This window comes from Tauraco erythrolophus, chromosome W (genome assembly GCF_009769465.1).
Source record: "Tauraco erythrolophus isolate bTauEry1 chromosome W, bTauEry1.pri, whole genome shotgun sequence".
Lineage (NCBI taxonomy): Eukaryota > Metazoa > Chordata > Aves > Musophagiformes > Musophagidae > Tauraco > Tauraco erythrolophus.
The window spans coordinates 7,301,542-7,323,807 of record NC_141497.1 but is presented as its reverse complement, the minus strand read 5'-3'; the positions used below and the strand labels follow the sequence as shown (position 1 = coordinate 7,323,807).

The 22,266-nt window shown below is 41.2% G+C and overlaps 1 protein-coding gene across 1 annotated transcript in view; it reads left to right on the top strand.

Moving 5' to 3' along the window:
* The window catches only part of LOC147526195 (rapamycin-insensitive companion of mTOR-like), a 198,523-nt gene that overhangs the window by 82,562 nt on the left and 93,695 nt on the right, over nucleotides 1-22,266 (top strand). Inside the window, exons 16-22 of the mRNA XM_086630302.1 lie at nucleotides 2,396-2,496; nucleotides 6,113-6,275; nucleotides 6,666-6,767; nucleotides 9,263-9,309; nucleotides 15,621-15,756; nucleotides 16,377-16,576; nucleotides 17,590-17,716. Coding sequence (XP_086486428.1) covers nucleotides 2,396-2,496; nucleotides 6,113-6,275; nucleotides 6,666-6,767; nucleotides 9,263-9,309; nucleotides 15,621-15,756; nucleotides 16,377-16,576; nucleotides 17,590-17,716 — 876 coding nt within the window. The remainder of the gene's footprint in view (nucleotides 1-2,395; nucleotides 2,497-6,112; nucleotides 6,276-6,665; nucleotides 6,768-9,262; nucleotides 9,310-15,620; nucleotides 15,757-16,376; nucleotides 16,577-17,589; nucleotides 17,717-22,266) is intronic.

Below are 22,266 nucleotides of genomic sequence, written 5' to 3'. Positions count from 1 at the left end.
CACCACACAACTTGGTGTCATCTGCAAACTTGCTGAGGGTGCACTCGATCCCACTGTCCATGTCGCCAACAAAGATGTTAAATAGCACTGGCCCCAGTACTGACCCCTGAGGAACACCACTCATCACAGGCCTCCACGTGGACATTGAACCGTTGACCACAACTCTTTGAGTGTGACCATCCAGCCAATTCCTTATCCACCGAGTGGTCCATCCATCAAATCCATGTCTTTCCAGTTTAGAGACAAGGATGTAGTGTGGGACAGTGTCAAATGCTTTGGACAAGTCCAGGTAGATGATGTCAGTTGCTCTTCCCCTATCCATCAATGCTGTGACCTCATCATAGAAGGCCACCAAATTATTCAGGCAGGATTTGCCCTTAGTGAAGCCATGTTGGCTGTCACCAATCGCCTCCTTATTTTCCATGTGCCTTAGCATAGTCGCCAGGAGGATCTGCTCCATGATCTTTCTGGGCACAGAGGTGAGACTGACTGGCCTGTAGTTCCCTGGGTCTTCTTTTTTCCCCTTTTTAAAAATGGGGGCTATGTCCCTTCCTTTGCCTTCTGTGAATTGGGCTGTGCAGCTGGAGCTCTTGCCAGTGAAGACTGAGGCAAAGAAGTCATTGAGAACCTCAGCCTTCTCCATATCCCAGGTAGCCAGGTCCCCCGTTTCCTTCCATAGAGGGCCTACGTTTTCCCTAGATCTCTTTTTATCCCTGACATATCTATAGAAGCTTTTCTTGTTGCCCTTGATGTCCCTGGCCAGATTTAACTCTATCAGGGCTTTAGCTTTCCTAACCTGATCTCTGGTTGCTCGGACAATTTCTCTGTATTCTTCCCAGGCTACCTGTCCTTGCTTCCACCCTCTGTAGTCTTCCTTTTTGTGTCCGAGTTGGTCCAGGAGCATCTTGTTCATCCATGCAGGCCTCCTGGTGTTCCTGCCTGACTTCCTGTTTTTTGGGATGCACCGCTGCTGAGCTTGGAGGAGGTGATACTTGAATATTATCCAGCTTTCTTGGGCTGCTCTTCCCTCCAGGGCTTCATTCCATTGTACTCTACCAAGGAGATCCCTGAAGAGGCCAAAGTCTGGTCTCCTGAAATCCAGGGTAGTGAGCCTGCTGTGCACCCTCCTTGCTTCCCTAAGAATCTTGAATTCCACCATTTCATGGTCACTGCAGCTAAGGCTGTCCTTGAGCGTCACGTTCCCCACCAGCCCCTACTTGTTGGTGAGAATAAGGTGTATGCCCTGCTGTGTTGTCCCTCTAACAGATATCGGGGTGGTTGAAGTCCCCCATGAGGACCAGGACTTGTGAACGTGAGGCAGCTCCTATCTGTCTGTAGAGGGCCTCATCCACCCGGTCCTCCTGGTCCGGTGGTCTGTAGCAGACCCCCAATACAGTGTCACCTGTCCCTGTCCTCCTTTTATTCTTGACCCATAAACTTTCAGCCAGCTCCTCATCCATGCCCACATGGAGCTCCATGCACTCGAGATGATTATTGACATAGGCTTATTACTACAATGATTTACAACAGCTCAGCTCAGCATCATGGGTCACAACCACAACAAATCTGTTCTTTAGTCTTTTCAGTGATTTTTTACTTTAAATAATTGGCAGAATAGTTGAAGTGTTCAGTCAACCATGTACTTTAAAAAGAGGAATCTATATTAACGTATGCTGTTTTTCGTGATTTCTGGAATGCTTTTGAATTGGAGTGATTAGATGCACTGACATTTGAGTATGCTGCAAATCATAGGTATTTTTACGTTTTCTAAAGAGATGATTCACTAGTTTGAGATGATTTTTTATCAAAATATTTAACAAATATTTGTTCTCTGTTTAATTTTAAGATATTGAAATAATTTCTTTATCTTATTTATTCTTTAGTTTTTAAACGTATTTGCACAACTATTCAAATTGTTTCCCAAAACCCATGTTTCCCAAAATAAAAGCTGCTAAATGTCCAGTAACTTATGAAATGATGTTTATTTATCAGATAATTTTTTTGTGTGTGGAATCATTGGTAGTCAGAAGTATTGAATGAACATCATTAGCTTAAATTGTATTTCTGATTTTAGGGTTTTTAGTACTTTTATACACATGACATAAGGATATCTGATGCTTTACATGTTTTATTTATTTTACAACTTTAAAAACCATCAATGCAAAAAATACAAATAAAATGACTCTGAAAGACTCTGAGTCCTAAAATTGTATTAAGTTTTTTTCAGTCGTATTTCAGATTCAAAATTATTTGTTTAATTATTGCTCTGACGTTATGCAAAAGGCATAAAGTGAAAGTCTTGTGAAAAGTGGTATATTCTTCATATGCCGATCCTAAAGAAATGGCTTAAAATGTTGTAATAAGTTATTCTAACAAGTTTTCTGTTGTTGTTTAGGCAAATACAATCCTTCCTCATTCTCACAGCCATCACCTGCACTGCTTACCAACGCTAATGAATATGGCAGCATCTTTTGACATCATGAAAGAGAAAAGACTGTAAGAATTCTGTTACACTTAAAAGTGAAAATATGTACAGCTCCTTTTCCTCCTGCAGTTGAGTGAAAACCTACATTACAAGTTTTCTGATGGCTGAAACCATTGCTGTCTTTATTTAAAAGAAAAATAGAATATAGAAATGCTCTGTGACACTGTCGTGGTTTTAGGCTGATCCAGCAACTAAAACTCACACAATCTCTCCTTCTCCAGTAAAGTGGAGAGGAGAAAAATATAATAAAGGGACTGAGGGATGAGACAAGAACAGAGGGAGCACCCACCAACCATGGTCCTGGGCAAAACAGACTTGGCTTTCTTAAAAGCAAAACAATTTATTGATGGTTACTTAAAAGGACAAAGGGAAACAAAACTGGTTATGTGAGAGGATAAAAAGAAACAAAGCCAGATCTTAAAACCGACATCCTCCTCCCCCCAGCGGCGCAGGGGGCAGGGACTGGGGGAGTGCAGGTCAGTTCATTCCGTGCTGTTACTGCTGCTTCTTTCTTAAAGGAGGAGGAGTCCTTACACCCTTTTCCCCTGCTCCAGTGGATCCCCTACCCATGAGGAAAAATCCACAAACTTCTCCAGCGTGAGTCCAGCCCACAGGAAACAATCCTTCCCCATGGATTGCCCCAGTGTGGGCTTTACCACAGTCTCGGGTACTTAGGGAGCTGTAGCCACTCGCTCCGGCGTGAGTCGTCACGCAGACTCCAGATGCCTCTCTGCCTTGTCGTGTGTCCCAACACGACCATCCTCAGGCTCAGGCATCTTCCCTCCACGGGCTGCGAGTGGGTCTCTACTCCACCGAGGCCGTCCTGGTTGCAGGGGGGCCGCCTGCTATCTCACCATCAGCCGCAGGGGAAACTCGGCTCCGGCACACCTCCTCCTGCTCCATCCTCACTGACCTGCTGTCAATGCGGCTGTTTCTCTCAGATCTCAGTCCTCTCCAGGTGAACTCAGCCCAGTGGGCACCCCGGGAGTGGGGTGCCCCCGAGTTCCCCAGCCGGCTCCGCCACCGCCATTCTCCGTGGGCGGTGCCGGCCCGACGCAGGCAGCTGCCCAGCCAGGAGCCAGGGAGCGGGGGCAGTGCCCTCCTCCCTTCTCTGCTCTCTCCTGGGCAAAGCACCTTTTCCGGTTCCTTTGTCCCGACTTAAATAGGGCAATTCGCAGAGGCGCTGATTGGCTCAAGCCCCGAGGGGGATGGGAGTCTGATCTGGTGGCCAGAACCAGGTCTGACCCGGTTCCAAAACCAGGAAGGTCACAGGGAGCAAAACCCCTCTCCTGCCACCAGAACCCCCACCCCCTCCACATCAAACCATGACAGACACTTACTAGGGAAATAGTTTTCAGTGCATGATTCCAAAAGTGTGATCTGTTTACAGTAACAATTTAGAAATTCACAAATTTGGAAAGAAAGTTTTGATAGTAGATTTCAGAACACTTTTGCATAGATTGCAAGATTTTTTTTTTACACAGAATTTTTCTTAAATTAATTTTAAGGCACTGTTTGACCAAGCACCGTCTGAGATATGTTCTTTGTGTTTGACCTCTCCATTGTTTCACACTTCTTTTTTGGCATTTTGATACAATTAAGCTTTCCAAGCTAAAAAAGCCTGTACCAGTTTTTTTCTTTTGATGTTTATCTATAGCTAATTAAATAGTAACAGACCAAATCAGTGAATCATTATTAGTGTGAACAAGAGCAAAAAATGTAATATTGGCATGGGGCTGTTTTTTAAACCTTTTTCTCTTCAGAAGAAAATGGTCATTGTAACAGTAATTATGTTAAAACTTTCTGGTGCGTTTGTTTGAAGTTTACACTGATAATTTTTTCAGTTCATTTCATTTCCATTTAAATATAAGACTATGAACAGAAATTTTAAACAACTTAGTGCAATGTTCTGCAGTGGCATATTAAGCAGCATTAGGAACTGTTTAGCAGTCATAGTAAGCAAATTAGTTATATTTACACATCTGACTTGAAACAAATGTTTGTAGAAGCTTTCTATTCCTCTTTGAATGAGAAACACCTGAATTTTGAAACTTTAAAAACCTGTGGACTTTTTTATTTTATTTATATTTTAGAATTTCTCTATACATCTACTAATCCTGCAATTTAACCTCTGAAGTGCTGTGTCATAAAATACCATCTCCAGGGTACTTCATACAATTTAAACCTCTTGAGGAAAGAAGTCAAATAATTGGATAGATTCTAGTGTCTTTAAAATGTTTATTTAACTCAGTGGTCTTACTTGCATTTCTTTGTAGAAGACCATTTAAATTGAGTGTGTTGGGTTTTTTTTTCTAATAGTAAATTATAAGAAATGTTTTTGGTAATTACTCTTGCCATTCCTGATCTGGTTTGTCAGATCAGTATTCTGATAAATGTATCATAACTTTGTATTTTGTCTTTTATCGTGTTGACAGTGATAAATTTACAGAATCTTTTCAAACTGCTACTGTGAAATGATAAATGCTGCTTGTGGAGTGCTTCCCAGAAACTTAATGTTTTTCTGCTTTTTAGTTTTGAAGATTTCTTACATGTCACTAGAAGACTTTGATGTGTGAAAACACAGTTATTTTTCAAAAAAAGCATATCTGAAACTCCTTCACAGGGTATTCCACTTGATCAAAGCTGTGGGAGGAGAGGAAGGATGAAGAACAGAAGGGATATGTTTGTAGATTACCTGCAATTTTTTTGCTTTTTGGCATTTGTGGACATACCTGATAGAGTAGTAAGAAGTTCTGGTTTTGTTGGAAGAAAGCGATTTTGTAGATGTTGTATTTGTTATATTTGGGGATCTTGATTTTAGTCAACGCTCTGCATTATTTCATACTCTGAAAAACCATAAGCCCTGTTACGGATTAAATTTATGTAATTTAGATAGGCGACCAAATTTACAGGTATTTTGTTTGAAGAGAATACAAAAAAAACACTCTCCTACCCTATGAGAATTTTTGTTTATGGGGAAGAAAGATAGACTTACCTCCTCATTTTTTAGAATTCCTTATTTTATTTGCTCAGCAAATGTTTTTTCCTGCTACCATTATTTTGCAATTAACTGTTTCTGCCCATGTCAAATGTCATTTCTATTACTTCCTATCTTTTCCTGGAAAATTTCTTACATGTTGTTGCTGAGCTGTTTAGATATAAAGAGCAGGAAATATATTACTGACACTCCTGCCACCCTCTGGGGAGGGGAAGACAATTTACAAGAAATACATTGTTAGTCAAAGTTGAAGCTAGCCATCTCAACTTCACTGTAGAATGTTGATCTACTGTGACATCTCACAATACTTTATCAACTTTAAACTTTGCAGTATCTTCTGTGAACTCTGAAAGGTACCACTAATTGCAGAGTAGAAGAAAAGTTATCAGTAAGGCTCATTCTTCCGTACTAGAAACTCTGAAAGACAATTTTCTGTATAATTTCAGTACAAGACTGAGGAATATGGAAGTATGAAAACTTATCTAAAGAAAATTATTTTCTTTTTATTGGCTTTGGAATTATTTGTGAATTCTTTCTTGAGCTATGTTTATTTAACTCAAGATATGGCAGTGGTGCTCTTTACTTGAATAACAATTGTCAGATACTGATTATAGTATTTTTTCTATTAGACGAGCAAGTGCCGCACTGAACTGCTTAAAACGTTTTCATGAGATGAAGAAAAGAGGACCTAAACCTTACAGCCTTCAATTAGATCATATTCTTCAGAAAGCGATCTCAACCCATCAAAAAAGGGATCAGTACCGTGTGCAGAAAGACATCTTTATTTTAAAGGTATTACCATTATTGATTTTTCAAAACTGAATTTGATTTTGTATTTTGGAGACTTAGATCCCACCTCCCAAGCTTCACTCTCTCATTTAATTTGATTTCTTTGTAGAATTTTCTTCATTTAATTTGTCTTCTAGCTACTTGTGGATACAATATTTTATTTCTAGTAATTGAGGTGTGGAATTACAATGATTTTTAATGATTTTTAGTCCAAATTATGATCTCTTACTATTACATTTTTAATGCAGTACCATAACCATACAATTTACTTTCAAATGCAAAATACTGTGGTGCATAGCCCTTTTAATGATTGTTACATGAACAGTAAGTATATCATGTGACAAGACATGATGCAAGGAAACTTACTGTAGTTATTTTATGTCTGTATTCTAGGATACAGAAGAAGCACTTGTAATGAATCTTCGAGACAGCCAAGTTCTCAATCATAAAGAGAACCTCAAGTGGAATTGGAATCTGATAGGGACCATACTGAAGGTGAGCATAAAAAGGTTGTGATGCTATTTTTATGAAATTATTTGGAGGGGAACAAAAAAGTCTCCATTTCACATGTGAGTTTTGACTTTCTAATATCAATTCCATACTAAATCCCATAATCTGTTTCATTTCAGAAAATCAGGATCTCATGGGTTTAAACAACCCTTAAGCTATATACAAAAATACACTACAGTTAAATTCACAAGTTTCTTGATAGGCATATATTAAATTTTATATAACTTTATTTGTATAGAAATAGACTTTATAGAATAAGATATAGTGACTTTAAAGTTGCTAATACTTTAGACTTCAGTCCAAACTACATAAGGATACTGCATTGTTCAGTTTCATAGCAGATTTTTTTTTGTAAATATATAACATGCACTGAAGATTAAGGCTGGAGGTGGGTTATAGATAAAGCTTCAGATGCTTAGACTGAGCCACATATGAAAACTTCAGTAGTATATAGTCTTATTATATGTTTTGAACTAATACAAATAGTCCCATGGCATCAAGTTCATTAGAAAATGAATTTGTTTTCACAAAATACAGGAAATATCTCTGACAGGGAGGGCATTATCTTAAATATATTTAATGTACAGCTTTTAAGGGACTGCCTCTTTTTTAAGCAGAGGACTGACTTTCTTTGAGTAAGAAAACTTTATGAGTACTCAGTATAGTCTTAGAGCCAAAATAGCTCCTGTTATTCTGTGCATCAAATCCATCCTTCCATTGTTACCCTCCAGTAACATTTTCTTACTGTTGTCTTTCCTATGTTGTTATAAAGATGGCAAAAGTACAAAACAGGATTAATGGTGACAGACATAATCAAGATTATATTTAAAAAAGCCCTCATAATGTTTCTGTGTGTTTTTTCAGGGACTGATAAACTTGAGAGAGCAAGAATCTGTCTAAAGACCTGAATAGGTATATGACAGTAGCTTTGCTCCACTGAATTCCACTGTCTACAGACTTTTTACTGTAACACTACTAGACTATTAAATATCTATGATTATTAATCATAGATATTTTTACCTTTGATTCAGTATTAAAGATATTCTCAAGAAACTGTTCTTCAGAATCTCACTTTTTAATTAGTCTGTGCAGTACTTTGACAATTAAAGTTTTATGTAGTTGACAACTAAGGTTTTTTGAGGGTTTTTTTGATATTTTGTTTGGGTTTTTTTCCTCCCTTGAAATTTAGGTCAAGCTGTTGGTTTCCCTGCAGTATATTTTTCTAGTGTCCTGTTGAATAGTTCTAAATGTCTTAAAATCAAGGACTTCTATCTTTCAGAATGAGAAGTTACTCTGCTTTCCAGTTAAATTCTAACCACTTTAGTTTCTGTTAACATTATCTTAGCTTACACTGGTGTTGTGCAGTTTATCAGAGTGGTCCATCTTTAGTCCCTGAATCAGCAGGATCCAGATTCCAGTGTATGGACTTCACCATCTCATGTGTCTACTCACCTCCCTCCCATCTCAATCGCAACTTCATGGCTGTGGAGCATCAGCTTTCCTACCACCTCACTACTTGCGTCTCATATGGTCCCTTACTGCCTTTTTTTACTTGCTCAGCTTGCTGTCTGTGCTGCTAAAATAGCAGTAAAAGTGGCAGTGGTCAGGATGGAGAAATTGAGACTGTGTTAACAGTAGAGCTTCATGCTTAATCTGGCACTGTAGATTCAATGTTATTAGTGTAGTCAGTTTTACTGATCATTATCTAGTGCACTATATGTCTTAATACTAGTATACCAACTGAAAATGTAGATCTGTATCACTTAGGTAGGAAAGAAAAAATGTTTGACGTGCTTTTTTTTCAATCCATTCCAAGAAGATACTAGTAGCAACAAAAATAAATCTAAAACCATAGAGACTGTAGAGAAAATAAATAAAATAAATCTAAATAAAAAATCTAAAACCATAGAGATGGCTGTGAAAACAGAAGAAAATATAATATGAAGAAAGGATAGGTCCAGAAGAGACTATTATGGCTTTGTGTGATCCTTTTTAAAACATCTTACAAAGTATCGACAGAGGAGTTTAAATACCATTTTAATAAGCACTAAGAGCTATAACAGAAAAATTATTATTTTAAAAACAAATTGGTTTAATAGTGAAACAACAGAACCTGATTTCCCTGTTATGCGTATCAAAATTTGTTTGCTATTTGCAGAGAAAAAAATGAAATAAAAATTGTTTATTTTTTGTTAGCATGTCATAGTTTGCTATTTTCATTAAAATTATGGACTTGTACACATAGCAAGCACCCAACATTCCCTGTCCTTCTGTAGAAAATAATAGAACAGTTCTTGGAGCAAGAATGTGGGCTTTTCAATAAAATAAGGGGTTATTTTATAGGTAACATTAGATACAAGAAAACTTACACTTCTAATTATTAGGTGAACAGAACCATAATAGAAATGAGTAAATATTAGTGACTAATCAAGGACTGATGTACAAGTTTCATATAATACTATATTTGATGTTTTTTCTAGTGGCCAAATGTAAATCTAAGGAACTATAAAGATGAACAATTGCACAGGTATGTAAAAATTACATAGACTTCCTTTTGAAGAAAGAAATATGGAAAAACTGGTGTCACAGAATCATAGAATGGTTAGAGTTGGAAGAGACCTCAAAGATCATCTAGTTCCAACCCCCCTGCCATGGGCAGGGACACCCTCCACTACACCAGGTTGCTCAAAGCCTCATCCCACCTGGCCTTGAACACTTCCAGGGATGGGGCATCCACAACTTCTCTGGGAAACCTGTTCCAGTGCCTCACCACCCTCTGAGTGAAAAATTTCTTCCTTAGATCTGATCTAAATCTCCCCTCTGTCAGTTTAAATCTATTGCCCCTTTTCCTGTCACTACACACCCTTGTAAAAAGTCCCTCTCCAGCTTTCCTGTAGGCCCCCTTTAGGTACTGGAAGGCTGCTATAAGATGACCCCAGAGCCTTCTCTTCTCCAGGCTGAACAGCCCCAACTCTCTCAGCCCGTCTTCATAGCAGAGGTGCTCCAGCCCTTGGATCATTTCTGTGGCCTCCTCTGGACCCATTCCAGCAGCTCTATGTCCTTCTTGTGTTGGGGACCCCAGAGCTGAACACAGTATTCTAGGTGGGGTCTCACGAGAGCAGAGCAGAGGAACAGAATCACCTCCCTCGACCTGCTGGCCATGCTACTGTGGATGCAGCCCAGGACACGGTTGGCTTTCTGGGCTGCCAGTGCACATTGCCGGCTCATGGTGAGCTTCTCATCCACCAGCACTCCCAAGGCCTTTTCCTCAGGGCTGCTCTCAATCCATTCTCCGCCCAGCCTGTACTTGTGCTTGGGATTGCCCGGACCCACGTGCAGGACCTTGCACTTGGCCTTGTTGAACTTCATGAGGTTCTCACAGGCCCACCTCTCCAGCCTGTCAAGGTCCCTCTGGATGGCATCCCTTCCCTCCAGTGTGTCCACAACACCACACAACTTGGTGTCATCTGCAAACTTGCTGAGGGTGCACTCGATCCCACTGTCCATGTCGCCAACAAAGATGTTAAATAGCACTGGCCCCAGTACTGACCCCTGAGGAACACCACTCGTCACAGGCCTCCACGTGGACATTGAACCGTTGACCACAACTCTTTGAGTGTGACCATCCAGCCAATTCCTTATCCACTGAGTGGTCCATCCATCAAATCCATGTCTTTCCAGTTTAGAGACAAGGATGTCGTGTGGGACAGTATCAAATGCTTTGGATAAGCCCAGGTAGATGATGTCAGTTGCTCTTCCCCTATCCACCAACGCTGTAACCTCATCATAGAAGGCCACCAAATTAGTCAGGCAGGATTTGCCCTTAGTGAAGCCATGTTGGCTGTCACCAATCACCTCCTTATTTTCCATGTGCCTTAGCATAGTTTCCTGGAGGATCTGCTCCATGATCTTGCCAGGCACAGAGGTGAGATTGACTGGCCTGTAGTTCCCTGGGTCTTTTTTTTTCCCCTTTTTAAAGATGGGGCTATGTTTCCCCTTTTCCAGTCAGTGGGAACTTCACCAGACTGCCACAACTTCTGAAATATGATGGATAGTGGCTTAGCAACTTCATCTGCCAGTTCCCTCAGGACCTGCAGATGCACCTCATCAGGTCCCATGGACTTGTCCACCTTCAGGTTCTTAAGATGGTCTCGGACCTGATCTTCTACAGTGGGCAGTTCTTCATTCTCCCAGTCCCTGCCTTTGCCTTCTGTGACTTGGGCTGTGCCGCTGGAGCTCTTGCCAGTGAAGACTGAGGCAAAGAAGTCATTGAGAACCTCAGCCTTCTCCATATCCCGGGTAGCCAGGTCCCCCGTTTCCTTCCGGAGAGGGCCTACATTTTCCCTAGATCTCTTTTTATCATTGACATATCTATAGAAGCCTTTCTTGTTGCCCTTGATGTCCCTGGCCAGATTTAACTCTATCCGGGTTTTAGCTTTCCTAACCTGATCTCTGGTTGCTCAGACAATTGCTCTGTATTCTTCCCAGACTACCTGTTCTTGCTTCCACCCTCTATAGGCCTTCTTTTTGTGTCCGAGTTGGTCCAGGAGCTCCTTGTCCATCCATGCAGGCGTCCTGGTGTTCCTGCCTGACTTTCTCTTTGTTGGGATGCACCGCTCCTGAGCTTGGAAGAGGTGATCCTTCAATATTAACCAGCTTTCCTGGCCCCCTCTTCCCTCCAGGGCTTCATTCCATTGTACTCTACCAAGGAGATCCCTGAAGAGGCCAAAGTCTGGTCTCCTGAAATCCAGGGTAGTGAGCCTGCTGTGCACCCTCCTTGCTTCCCTAAGTATCTTGAATTCCACCATTTCATGGTCACTGCAGCCAAGGCTGTCCTTGAGCATCATGTTCCCCACCAGTCCTTCTTTGTTGGTGAGAACAAGGTCCAGCAAAGCACCTCTCCTCGTTGGTTCCTCTACCACTTGGAGAAGGAAGTTATCATCCATGCATTCCAGGAACCTCCTGGATTGCCTATGCCCTACTGTGTTGTCCCTCCAACAGATATCGGGGTGGTTGAAGTCCCCCAGGAGGACCAGGGCTCATGAACATGAGGCAGCTCCTATCTGTTTGTAGAGGGCTTCATCCACCCGGTCCTCCTGGTCAGGTGGTCTGTAGCAGACCCCTACTACTATGTCCCCTGTCCCTGCTCTCCCTTTAATCCTGACCCATAAGCTCTCAGTTGGGACTTCATCCGTCCCAAGGTGCAGCTCCATGCACTTTAGCTGGTCTTTGACATAGAGGGCAACCCCTCCTCCTCTTCTCCCCTGCCTGTCCTTCCTAAAGATCCTGTACCCTTCCATTTTGACACTCCCGTCACAGGATTCATCCCACCACGTCTCCGTGATGCCAATAAGATCATATTCCAACAGGTGCACACACACTTCTAACTCCTCTTGCTTATTCCCCATGCTGCGTGCATTAGCGTAGAGGCATTTAAGTTGGGCCCCAGATGAATCTGACTTCTTGGCTGCAGCGGCTGGAATTCCTTTCTTCTGTTCTTCAGGTACTTCCAGCATATCTTTATCATTCTTGATATTACTCCCCTCCCCCTTCGAATCTAGTTTAAAGCCCTGTCAATGAGCCCTGCTGGCTGTTGCGCTAAGGCCCTCGTTCCCCTCTGAGAAAGACAAGTCCTGTCTGGTGCCAGTAGGCCTGGTGCCATGTGGCCTATCCCATTATCGAAAAAGCCAAAATTGTGGCGATGACACCAGCCACGGAGCCACTTATTAATCGACTGAATGCACTTGCTTCTTCCAGTGTCATTGCTCTCAACTGGAAGGATGGAAGAAAAGATAACCTGTGCCCCAGATCCTCTTATCAGCTCTCCCAGTGTCCTGAAATCCCTCTTGGTCGACCGTGGACTGCTTTTTTCAGTTTCATCTACACCCACATGGAAGAGTAGTAAAGGATAGTAGTCCGTGGGCCGTACCAGGCTAGGAAGTTTCCTAGCGACATCTTTAACCCGGGCTCCAGGGAGGCAGCAGACTTCCCTCAGAGCAGGGTCAGCCCGGCATATTGGACCTTCTGTCCCCTTCAGACAGGAGTTGCCTATAACTACTACCCTTCTTTTCTTCCCTGTGGAGGCGGTCTTGATACAATGGATAGTCCTCTCTGACCCTGGTGACACCTCCAGTGCAGATGGTCCCTCAGCTACACCATCCATCGATGGGCCTTCCACCTCCAGAGCCTCATACCTGTTGTGCAGGGGCACCTGGGGAGCTGAGGTAGGCAAGGAGCTGGGGGGGTTGCCTGTTGCCCCAAGCACGGACTTCTTTCCATTCGTGGCTCACCTTTGACTTACTGTCCTCTGTCATGTGGGGTGAGGAATCAGAATGCCCTTTGTTTTGGGTTGCCATTTCTGGGTCTTCCTGTTTATGTTTTTGCTTCAGGTCGGGCAGTGCCCAACACCTCTGATCTTTCTCTTTCTCAGGCTCCTTGATACTTCTCAGCCTTTCTACTTCCTCTCTCAGCTCTGCAACCATGATAAGCAGATCTTCCACCTGGTCACACCTCACACAGGTGTTCTCACCACTTACCATGGAGAGGCTCAGACCTGGACAGCTGTGTCTTTCTGTGGGAGCTCTGTCTGCGCTCCCACATCCCTCTTGCCAGTTATGGAGGTCTTCACCTTCTGTCGGGTGGTCACCATGGCTGAGTTTTTTCTGAGAAGGTGACAGCTGGCAACTAAACCTTCCTCTTCGAGCAGCAGCCCGACTGCCTGACTGTGCCCTTCTCTCGCAAACTGCCGCGCAAACTGCCACGCCACGCCCTGTTTGCCCATCCTGGTCGCCGCGCTCCTGGTTGCTCGCGCTCCCTGGGCGGGTCTTTTACAGGAGTGGGAGGGACCGCCATTGCTCTGGCAACGCCCAGGCCATGTTAGCATCTCCCGCGAGAGCTGCCGGCTCCTGGGGGGTCTCTTCACTCCCTCGGCGTCTCCCGACTTTTCGAGAAAAGTCCGTGTGTGCCGAGATCTGCTGCTCCGCAGATCAGTCCGGCTCCAGCGCGGCAACTGACCAATGGTTTAGCCCAGTTGGCAGCTAAGCTACCACTCAGCCGCTCACTCACTCCTCCTCTCAGTGAAATGGAGAGGAGAAAAATGTAACAAAAAGCCTGAGAGTCGAGATAAGAACAGGGAGGGATCATCCACCAGCCAAGGCCCCGGGCAAAATAGAATCGGCTTGAGGACAAATCAATGTAATTTATTAACAGTTACTTGAGAGGATAACAAGGAACAAAGACAGATCTTAAAAACACCTTCTCCCAACCCTTCCTTTCTTCCCAGCTCTGCCTCCTCCCCCAGCAGCGCAGGGGGACGGGGAATGGGGGAGTGCAGGTCAGTTCATCCCATGTTGTTACTGCCGCTCCTTTCTTAAGGGGGAGGAGTCCTTACACCCTTTTCCCCTGCTCAAGTGGATCCCCTCCTCACAGGACAGTTCACAGACTTCTCCAACATGAGTCCTTCCTGCAGGATGCAATCCTTCCCCATCAGATTGCTCCAGTGTGGGCTTTTCCCACAAAGACACAGCTTCTTAGGGTGCAGTCATCTGCTCTGGTGTGGGGTCCTCCACAGACTTCAGATGACTCTCCGCCTCGTCGTCAGTCTCCAGCAGCGTGAGATCCTTCCCAGTGAGACAATCTACAACCTCCCTTAGGCACAGGCATCTCTGCTCCAGCGTGGGCTTCTCCATGGGTTGCAGGTGGATCTCTGCTCCACTGTTAATCTCCATGGCCGCAGGGGGGCCGCCTGCCATCTCGCCACTGGTTGCAGGGGATTCTCAGCTCCAGCACACCTCATCCCGCCCCATCTTCACTGACCTGGTGTCTGCACAGCCATTTCTCTCAGGTCTCAGTCCTCTCTCCGCTACAGCCGTGCTGGGCCCGACCAGCCCGATGAACCTCGGCAGCCTCAGCAGGACGAACTCCGCCCAGCAGGTGCCACAGGAGCAGGGTGCTTCGGAGCTCTCCAAGCCACACTGCCACAGCCATCTCCAGTCAAGTTGACAAAATTTAAAGAAGCCCTCAGATTTCCTTTATAATTGGTCTTCTGTTTGGAGTTGGGATAGTAGCTTACTCTCACTTTTTTAACTAAAGGCAGTGCTTTAGTTACGCCTTCTTAATGCTTGACATATCTGCGTCCAGGCAGAACATTCCATGTTCTTTTAAAGCACAAATGTGTTTATTTTTTGACTATGAATTGACAAGAGGAAGCTCTTTGCTGAACATTTATTTCTGCAATGAAAAATTCAACCTATATTGCTCACCATGGTTTCTAAAAGTCTGAGTGAGAGTCTGCATTTGCAATCACTGTGTTATGCTTCAGAAATGCTTAAGTGAGGTGAATGAAAATACTGTTGCTGAATAAATATGACCTTTTTCTGGCAGAACATACAAATTTTTTTTCACAGTAGCATTAACTATTACAGCTAAAGAAAAGTTATGTCATATAAGCATTAAGACAGACTCTTCTTTAGCTCTTTTTAACTCTAGGTAGTATAGTCTTTGAAACTCACCACAGGATAAATTACAGCAGAATAAATTATAAGCATGAGAATGAGAAGGAAGCTATGACTTCAAAGAGCATAGAGATTTTGAGTTCCTTTGCTTATTTTAAGTCCTGGCATAGAAAACCCTTTATAACAAACAGTACAGCTGCATCTCTGAAATCATGTCTGGATAGACTCATTATTGATACCTGCTACTCTCTTTTAATAACTTTTGAAAATTTATTACCAATAAGCTAATTTAGTGATAAAATATCCTTTATACCAGCATCATTTTGTAATGTGAGACTGTCCTTGTCTTACTGAAAAAGAACAAATTCTTTTTTACTTTCCATAGGTTTGTAAGGAGATTGCTATATTTTTACAAGCCTAGTAGTAAACTGTATGCCAACCTGGATCTGGACTATGCCAAGGCTAAGCAGCTCACTGTGGTGGGTTGTCAGTTTACTGAATTTCTTCTTGAATCAGAAGAGGTAAGGAATTTTCAGCTACAAGACTGGAGATAGAATGAGTAGTGCTGCTGTATGCCACTTAGAGGAAAAAAACCCTTAATTTTAGTAAAGACTTCTGTAGACTTTGAGTGTTAAACCTAAAATGATCAGCATAATTAAGAAATATAACTTAAAATCTTGAATTGTCCAGATAAGACACTGGGGAGACGACTATGTTTAAGTAGGAGTTTTATTAAATACAGCTTTATTAAATGCAACTTAGGAGATTGGTTTTATTTTTATTTGTTTCTGTTGGGGCTTTTGGTTGGTTGTGTTTTGGGGTTTTTTTATATATATATATCCTTTGTTTCTCTGCCTCCTTTTTGTGTGCTAAAGACTTTTATGTCTCAGGCCATAGGAAAATGTTATCAAAGAATCCTTTTCTTGGAAAGAATAGAATTGGTCCTAAGATGTCTCCAAGCTAAACTCCTTTTATTTGCCTTGAACCTTTTTCTTCAGTCTGAATTGTGTTTGCCAAGCTGTTTCTATTTTGTATCTGTATTGTGTTTGTACATTTTAAGAAATTTTAAATGATGGATTTCAGTAAAGAAGAGAGACCCAGTCCTGTTACTAGTAAATGCTATTACTCTTTGTTTTGTTAGGATGGACAAGGTTACCTGGAGGAATTGGTTAAAGATATTGTAAATTGGCTCAACTCTTCATCAGGAATGAAACCTGAACGTAGTCTTCAAAATAATGGGTTACTAAATACCCTTAGCCAGCACTACTTTCTGTTTTTTGGTACGCTCTCTTGTCACCCTCATGGAGTGAAAATGCTTGAAAAATGTAATGTGTTTCAGTGGTGAGTGTTTTTATTCTGTTTGAATTGTGCTTACAGGTATAATTGTTATGAAATGTAAACTGTGCATGAGGACCACTGTCTATAAAGCTGAAAACTTGAAAATTATTTTGATTTATTTTCCAGTAAAGATTCTCAGTTGTGGAGGTTTTGGGTGTTTTTTTAAGAGGTCTTTTAGTCTGTCTTACTGAATGGATATGGGTGATTGTGTTACAAAATGGCTTCCTTTTTCCTTCCACACCTATCTGACAGAAATCAGTATCAGGAAGGATGATACTGTACTGAAATGTTTTTTTTAAAAAAAAAAAAGTCAAAAAGCTAACAAACTGGTAGATATCATACTGTGTGTGAAATGTGATGATGCACATTGTACCTAAACTTCAGTCTAATATATTTGAGTGAAGCTATGGAATTCAAAATTTTGTTTGTGTACAAATAAACCTTCCTTTAGGAGTAATTTGGCCAATATCCAGTTTATTTACAATATAGTAAAATTTAAGAGAAAATTCAGGTGTTTTGATGTACTCTGGTTTTGTTTGGGTTTTTTTAAATTGTTTTCATTGCTTATTAGAATGCAAGTTTTTTACTGGCTACAGAAAACTTCATTTACAATAAAATCTAGACAGTTAATAGGACTAACCTTATGGCAAGCTGTATACACAGAATGTTCTACAATGTGGACTTGTTCACAGAGCTTTATGAACATTTATTTTTGTACTCATAATCACCAATCCAAGTATACTGACAAAACTGTTACATAGCAATTATAAAAAATGTTGGTTTGGGGTTTTTTAACCCTTGCAGTTTAGTGCATTATTTGGTCTCCCTTTGACTCTAACAGCTGTAACAGTCACTCCATTTCATATGAGACCTTACTTTGTATTCTTCTGCTTTTATAGAACTGAAAATCTAATTCAGAGTACTTAAGCTTAAATTATTGATTGAATAAATAAGTGGGTTTGAGTGGGTTCAAATATTAATTTTTATTTCCCCCCCCCCCCCCCCCCCCCCTTCAGTCTTCTTAATCTTTGTTCTTTGAAGAACCAGGATCACTTGTTAAAATTGACTGTTTCTAGTTTGGATTACAGCAGAGATGGGTTAGCAAGAGTCATTCTTTCTAAAATCCTGACAGCAGCTACTGATGTAAGTTTGATTCAACTTATGTTCCATTATTATTTGCCACTAGATGTTTATTTTGTTATTCAAGATGTGTGACTTTATTTTTAAGGTAATATATATATATGCAGAAAGGCTTTTATTTTTGTATTTAGAGAAATTGAGCTCCTACTCATATATCTTTTGAATTTGCTGTGGACTTTACACCTTGTATTGTATTTGTGCTCAAGAAATTAAGTCATTCAAACAGATGTTTCTCTCATGTATGAAGGGGATTAAAGTCTTTAAATGCGTAAACCACATGTAAACCAAATATAACATTATTGTCTAGGTCAGTAGACATCCTAAATCAATGGTGAAGGCATTGTTTTCACAAATAGAAATGTGTATTTCTAGCAGTAATAAGCAGATTAACCTTCCAGTGATAGATACCGTTTTGATAATGATTGAAATTACTGTGGTGGAACTGAGTAGAAGCTATAGCTCCTGGAACAAGGAGGTGGTTCAGAAACAGGCATTGGGATTTGTACTTCTGAATCAAAGAAAGTGAATGGAAAAGACGCAGACTTAGGAAAGGAAGCTCTTGAACCTTTAAGAAAAGATAAATCAATCAGGTGTAATATAGTAGACAAGCAAGCATTAATGTCAGGGAAATTACAATTATTAAGTTGAAATCTAAATAGGAAAGAACTTTCAGTACTTCAGGGAGAGCTATTCCTCTGTTGCCTGGACAAGGCAGAGTACACTCTAGAGTGGATACAAGAGGAAATAAGGTAGACACTAGCTTTAAATATCTCATTGTATTTAGGAAGAGGAGAGAGAAAGGAAGGAATCAAGGATATTTCTCTGAGACTACCAAAGATGTGATGATTCTTATAGGTAAAGAGAGGAGTCTGAAAGTAATAAAGATAGTTGGGGTTGAAGGAATGACTCATTGAAAGAGGGTAAGACTCCCTACTGACTGATTCTTTTAAAGTAATCTTTCAAAGAAGTGATAACTTTGATATCCTTTCTCCAAAGGTGTTTTATGCCTAGTCTGAGCAAGGAAAAAGAAATTCATATGTTGTGAGGACACTTGCCTGTGTCTTTATTAGACTTCTAAGCTTCTGTTAGATGACAAGAGCCGGCAATGTGCTCTTGCGGCCCAGAAGGCCAACCGCATCTTGGGCTGCATCAAGAGGAGCGTGGCCAGCAGGTCGAGGGAGGTGATTCTCCCCCTCTACTCTGCCCTCGTGAGACCTCACTTGGAGTACTGCGTCCAGTTCTGGAGTCCCCAACACAAGAAGGACATGGACCAGCTGGAGAGGGTCCAGAGGAGGGCCATGAAGATGATAAGAGGGCTGGAGCACCTTTCCTATGAGGACAGGCTGAAAGAGTTGGGGCTGTTCAGCCTGGAGAAGAGGAGGCTCCGGGGTGACCTGATAGCGGTCTTCCAGTACCTCAAGGGAGCCTACAAGAAAGATGGGGAGAGGCTGTTCAGGAGGGCCTGTTGTGATAGGACAAGGGGTAATGGTTTTAAAATAGAGGGAGGTTGATTCAGATTGGATATTAGGAAAAAATTTTTTACCATGAGAGTGGTAGAACACTGGAACAGGTTGCCCAGAGAGGTGGTGGATGCTCCATCCCTGGAGACATTCAAGGCCAGGTTGGACGAGGCCCTGAGCAACCTGATCTAGTTGGAGATATCCCTGTTTGTTGCAGGGTGGTTGGACTAGATGACCTTTGAAGGTCCCTTCCAGCCCTAACCATTCTATGATTCTATGATTCTATGACTGCCAGTTAAGAGCAGTTTAGACGGTGAAACTTCATTTAGCTGTTTCTATTGAGATTTTGTGTCAATGGGTACTGGCCCCCTCCACCACCTCCCAGCTATTTGTCCTTCATAAAAAGAGGCTATACAAGGGGGAAGGGCACTCCAGCACTTCAATTTCTTCCAAATGCAGCTAGTTAACAATTAGAAAAAAGTCCAGGCACAGTCTCCTCAATAAGGTATACAGTTCCACAGATAATTTTAGGCATTTTATTATGAATTAGTGTGTGTGTTTTAGATTTTGGGAAAGATTTATTGATCCTGGTATCTAAGGTATGAGGACTTAAATTCTATTTTGAGAGAGATTATTCTAAACATTTTCAAGCATCCAGTACTTATATCAGAAGCTTTATGTAAGTAGGAACTGGCTTGAAGTGGGGTGCAGATACTGTCTGAACATACCTTCCCAAGCATATACAAAGCCAGAAAGCAATTGAGAGCTACTGCTGCCGTTAGTGATGATAATTAGAAGTACAATTTCCATCTATTTGTAGTTCAGTTTAATGAACAATGGGTAGTAAACACTTCTTGTACTTCAGACATGAATAGGATAGGCGTCACTCTCGGGCACCTTAGAAATTAAGAAAGCTTGTAGAGCCCTGTACTGGTTTTGACTGGGATAGAGTAAAATTTCTTCATAGTAGCTGTATGGGGCTGTGTTTTGGATTCGTGCTGAAAACAGTGTTGATAATACAGGGATGTTTTAGTTACTGCCGAGCAGTGCTTACACATCAAGGCCTTTGCTCCTCATACTGCCCTGCCAGTGAGTAGGTTGAGGGATGCACAAGAAGTTGGGAGGGGACACAGCTGGGACAGCTGACTCCAACTGACCAAAGGGATATTCCATACCATATGACATCATGCTCAGCAATATAAAGCTGGGGGGGAGGTTGAGGGGAGGGGCGGCTGCTGCTTGGGGACTGGCTAGGCATCGGTTGGTTAGTGGTGAGCAATTGTTTTCTTTTGCATCACTTGTTTTTCTTGGGTTTGATTTTTCCTCTCTTGTGTTTTTGTTGTTATTTTTCTTTTTTATCTTCCTTACATTTTTTTTTTAATTCTTTTTAATTATTAAACTGTTTTTTATCTCAACCCATGAGTTTTCTCACTTTTACCCTTCCGATTCTTCTCCCCATCCCACCAGGGGGGAAGTGAGTGAGCACTTTGTGGTGCTTCGTTGCTGGCTGGGGTTAAACCATGACAAGCTCCCAGGTTTACCCATTTCAGTTCTGGTCTGTTTGAGATTGTGAAAAGGATTAGAGATCATGATCTGAATTTTAATAGGCCTCACTGGTATTACCATGAGTATTTAATGCCAAACCTTGACAGATGTCGAGGTAGAACTTCTTGGAGAAAGCTAAGAGACATTATATAGGCTCAGAAACTTAAGAACTCAAATTTTGGAGCTCCAACCTAAATAATTTGTTTTAAAGATAGAGATCTTTCTTGCTAGAAACACTGATACCTTCTCACATCCGTGATGTTTTAAGGTCTCAGCCTATGTTAGTAGTCTATGGCTACTGAGTTAGAATGTTTCTATTTCCCAGTCTCACATTGATGCATGAATCTAGCAATGTTGTCTAGGGAAACAGCAGAGATGATTAAATAACTGTATTTTTGGAAGTCTCCTGAAATGTAAAAGAATAGAAATGATTAGGATGTCTTCTCAACTACCTACCACTGACTTATGAGAAAGGTAACAGTTTTACTTAGAAAATATGTGCACTGATATGGGTCAATAGTCCTTAATATCAGAGTTAGGTGTACAGTCAGGTATAGCAGGTCTCTAACCATAGTGATCTCTAGGAAAGTTCACAGCTGAGATGTGTCGTGACTTAAATTCTACTATTTAGAGTTCAGTGTTGTACTGGATGGGATTGTACCCTGATTTTTGTACTCTGCAGTACCATGAGAATTCCTTCAATATTTTCTTTTTTTTAAAAAAAAATAAAGTATTTATGATAACACATTTAAGAAATATCAAAAAATTAAACTCGTTTGTTCATCACAAATGTAAATGAATCTTTTACTATCAGGATACTAGAAAAGAAGGAAAATGTACTGTTCCAACCTCTTAAATAGAGCCTGACTTCCTTTGTGATGCGTATTGAACCCTGAGGGATGGATAAAACCGCTTCAGAGCATTTTGTTTCCTGAATTAGTTGACCTGCTTGGAATTCATAAGGAAATATTTTGTATTTTTGGTCTAAAAGAAGAAAAGCACAAATAGAATGGACTGTCTCAGCCAACAGAAATGGATCTACATTTACATCAACTGCTGATGATTTCATACTTGGATAGAATTTATTTGCTTCCTTAAGAAATTCTTTTTTTGTTTTACATGTGCCCAGCTGCATACATTCTTATGGTGGAAACTGAACTGATGAGATTTTGAGGAGAAAATTTCATTGACTACTGCTTGACAAAAATGCAAAATGCTGAGCTTTTGAAGAACCCTTTGGCAATGCTTGGTGTACAGAATATTGCCAGTATCATCTCTTGGACAAAATGCTTATGTTTAGTGTTTCTGGTGGTTGTGTTCCCAATAGAAGATCAAAGTGTAAAAAGCTAATTCAAAGGATAAAACATTTTGATTATTCTGATATTAACTGTGTCCTTAGTGGTATAAGTGGTATTTTTGAGCTACTGCAATTGGCAAAACTACAAGTCTCTTCCAGAGATTAAAATATTCATGTGAGACGGAAATAGTAGTCAATTCAGAGAGGATAAGATACCAGAAAGAATATGGAAATATTGAACTGACAGATAT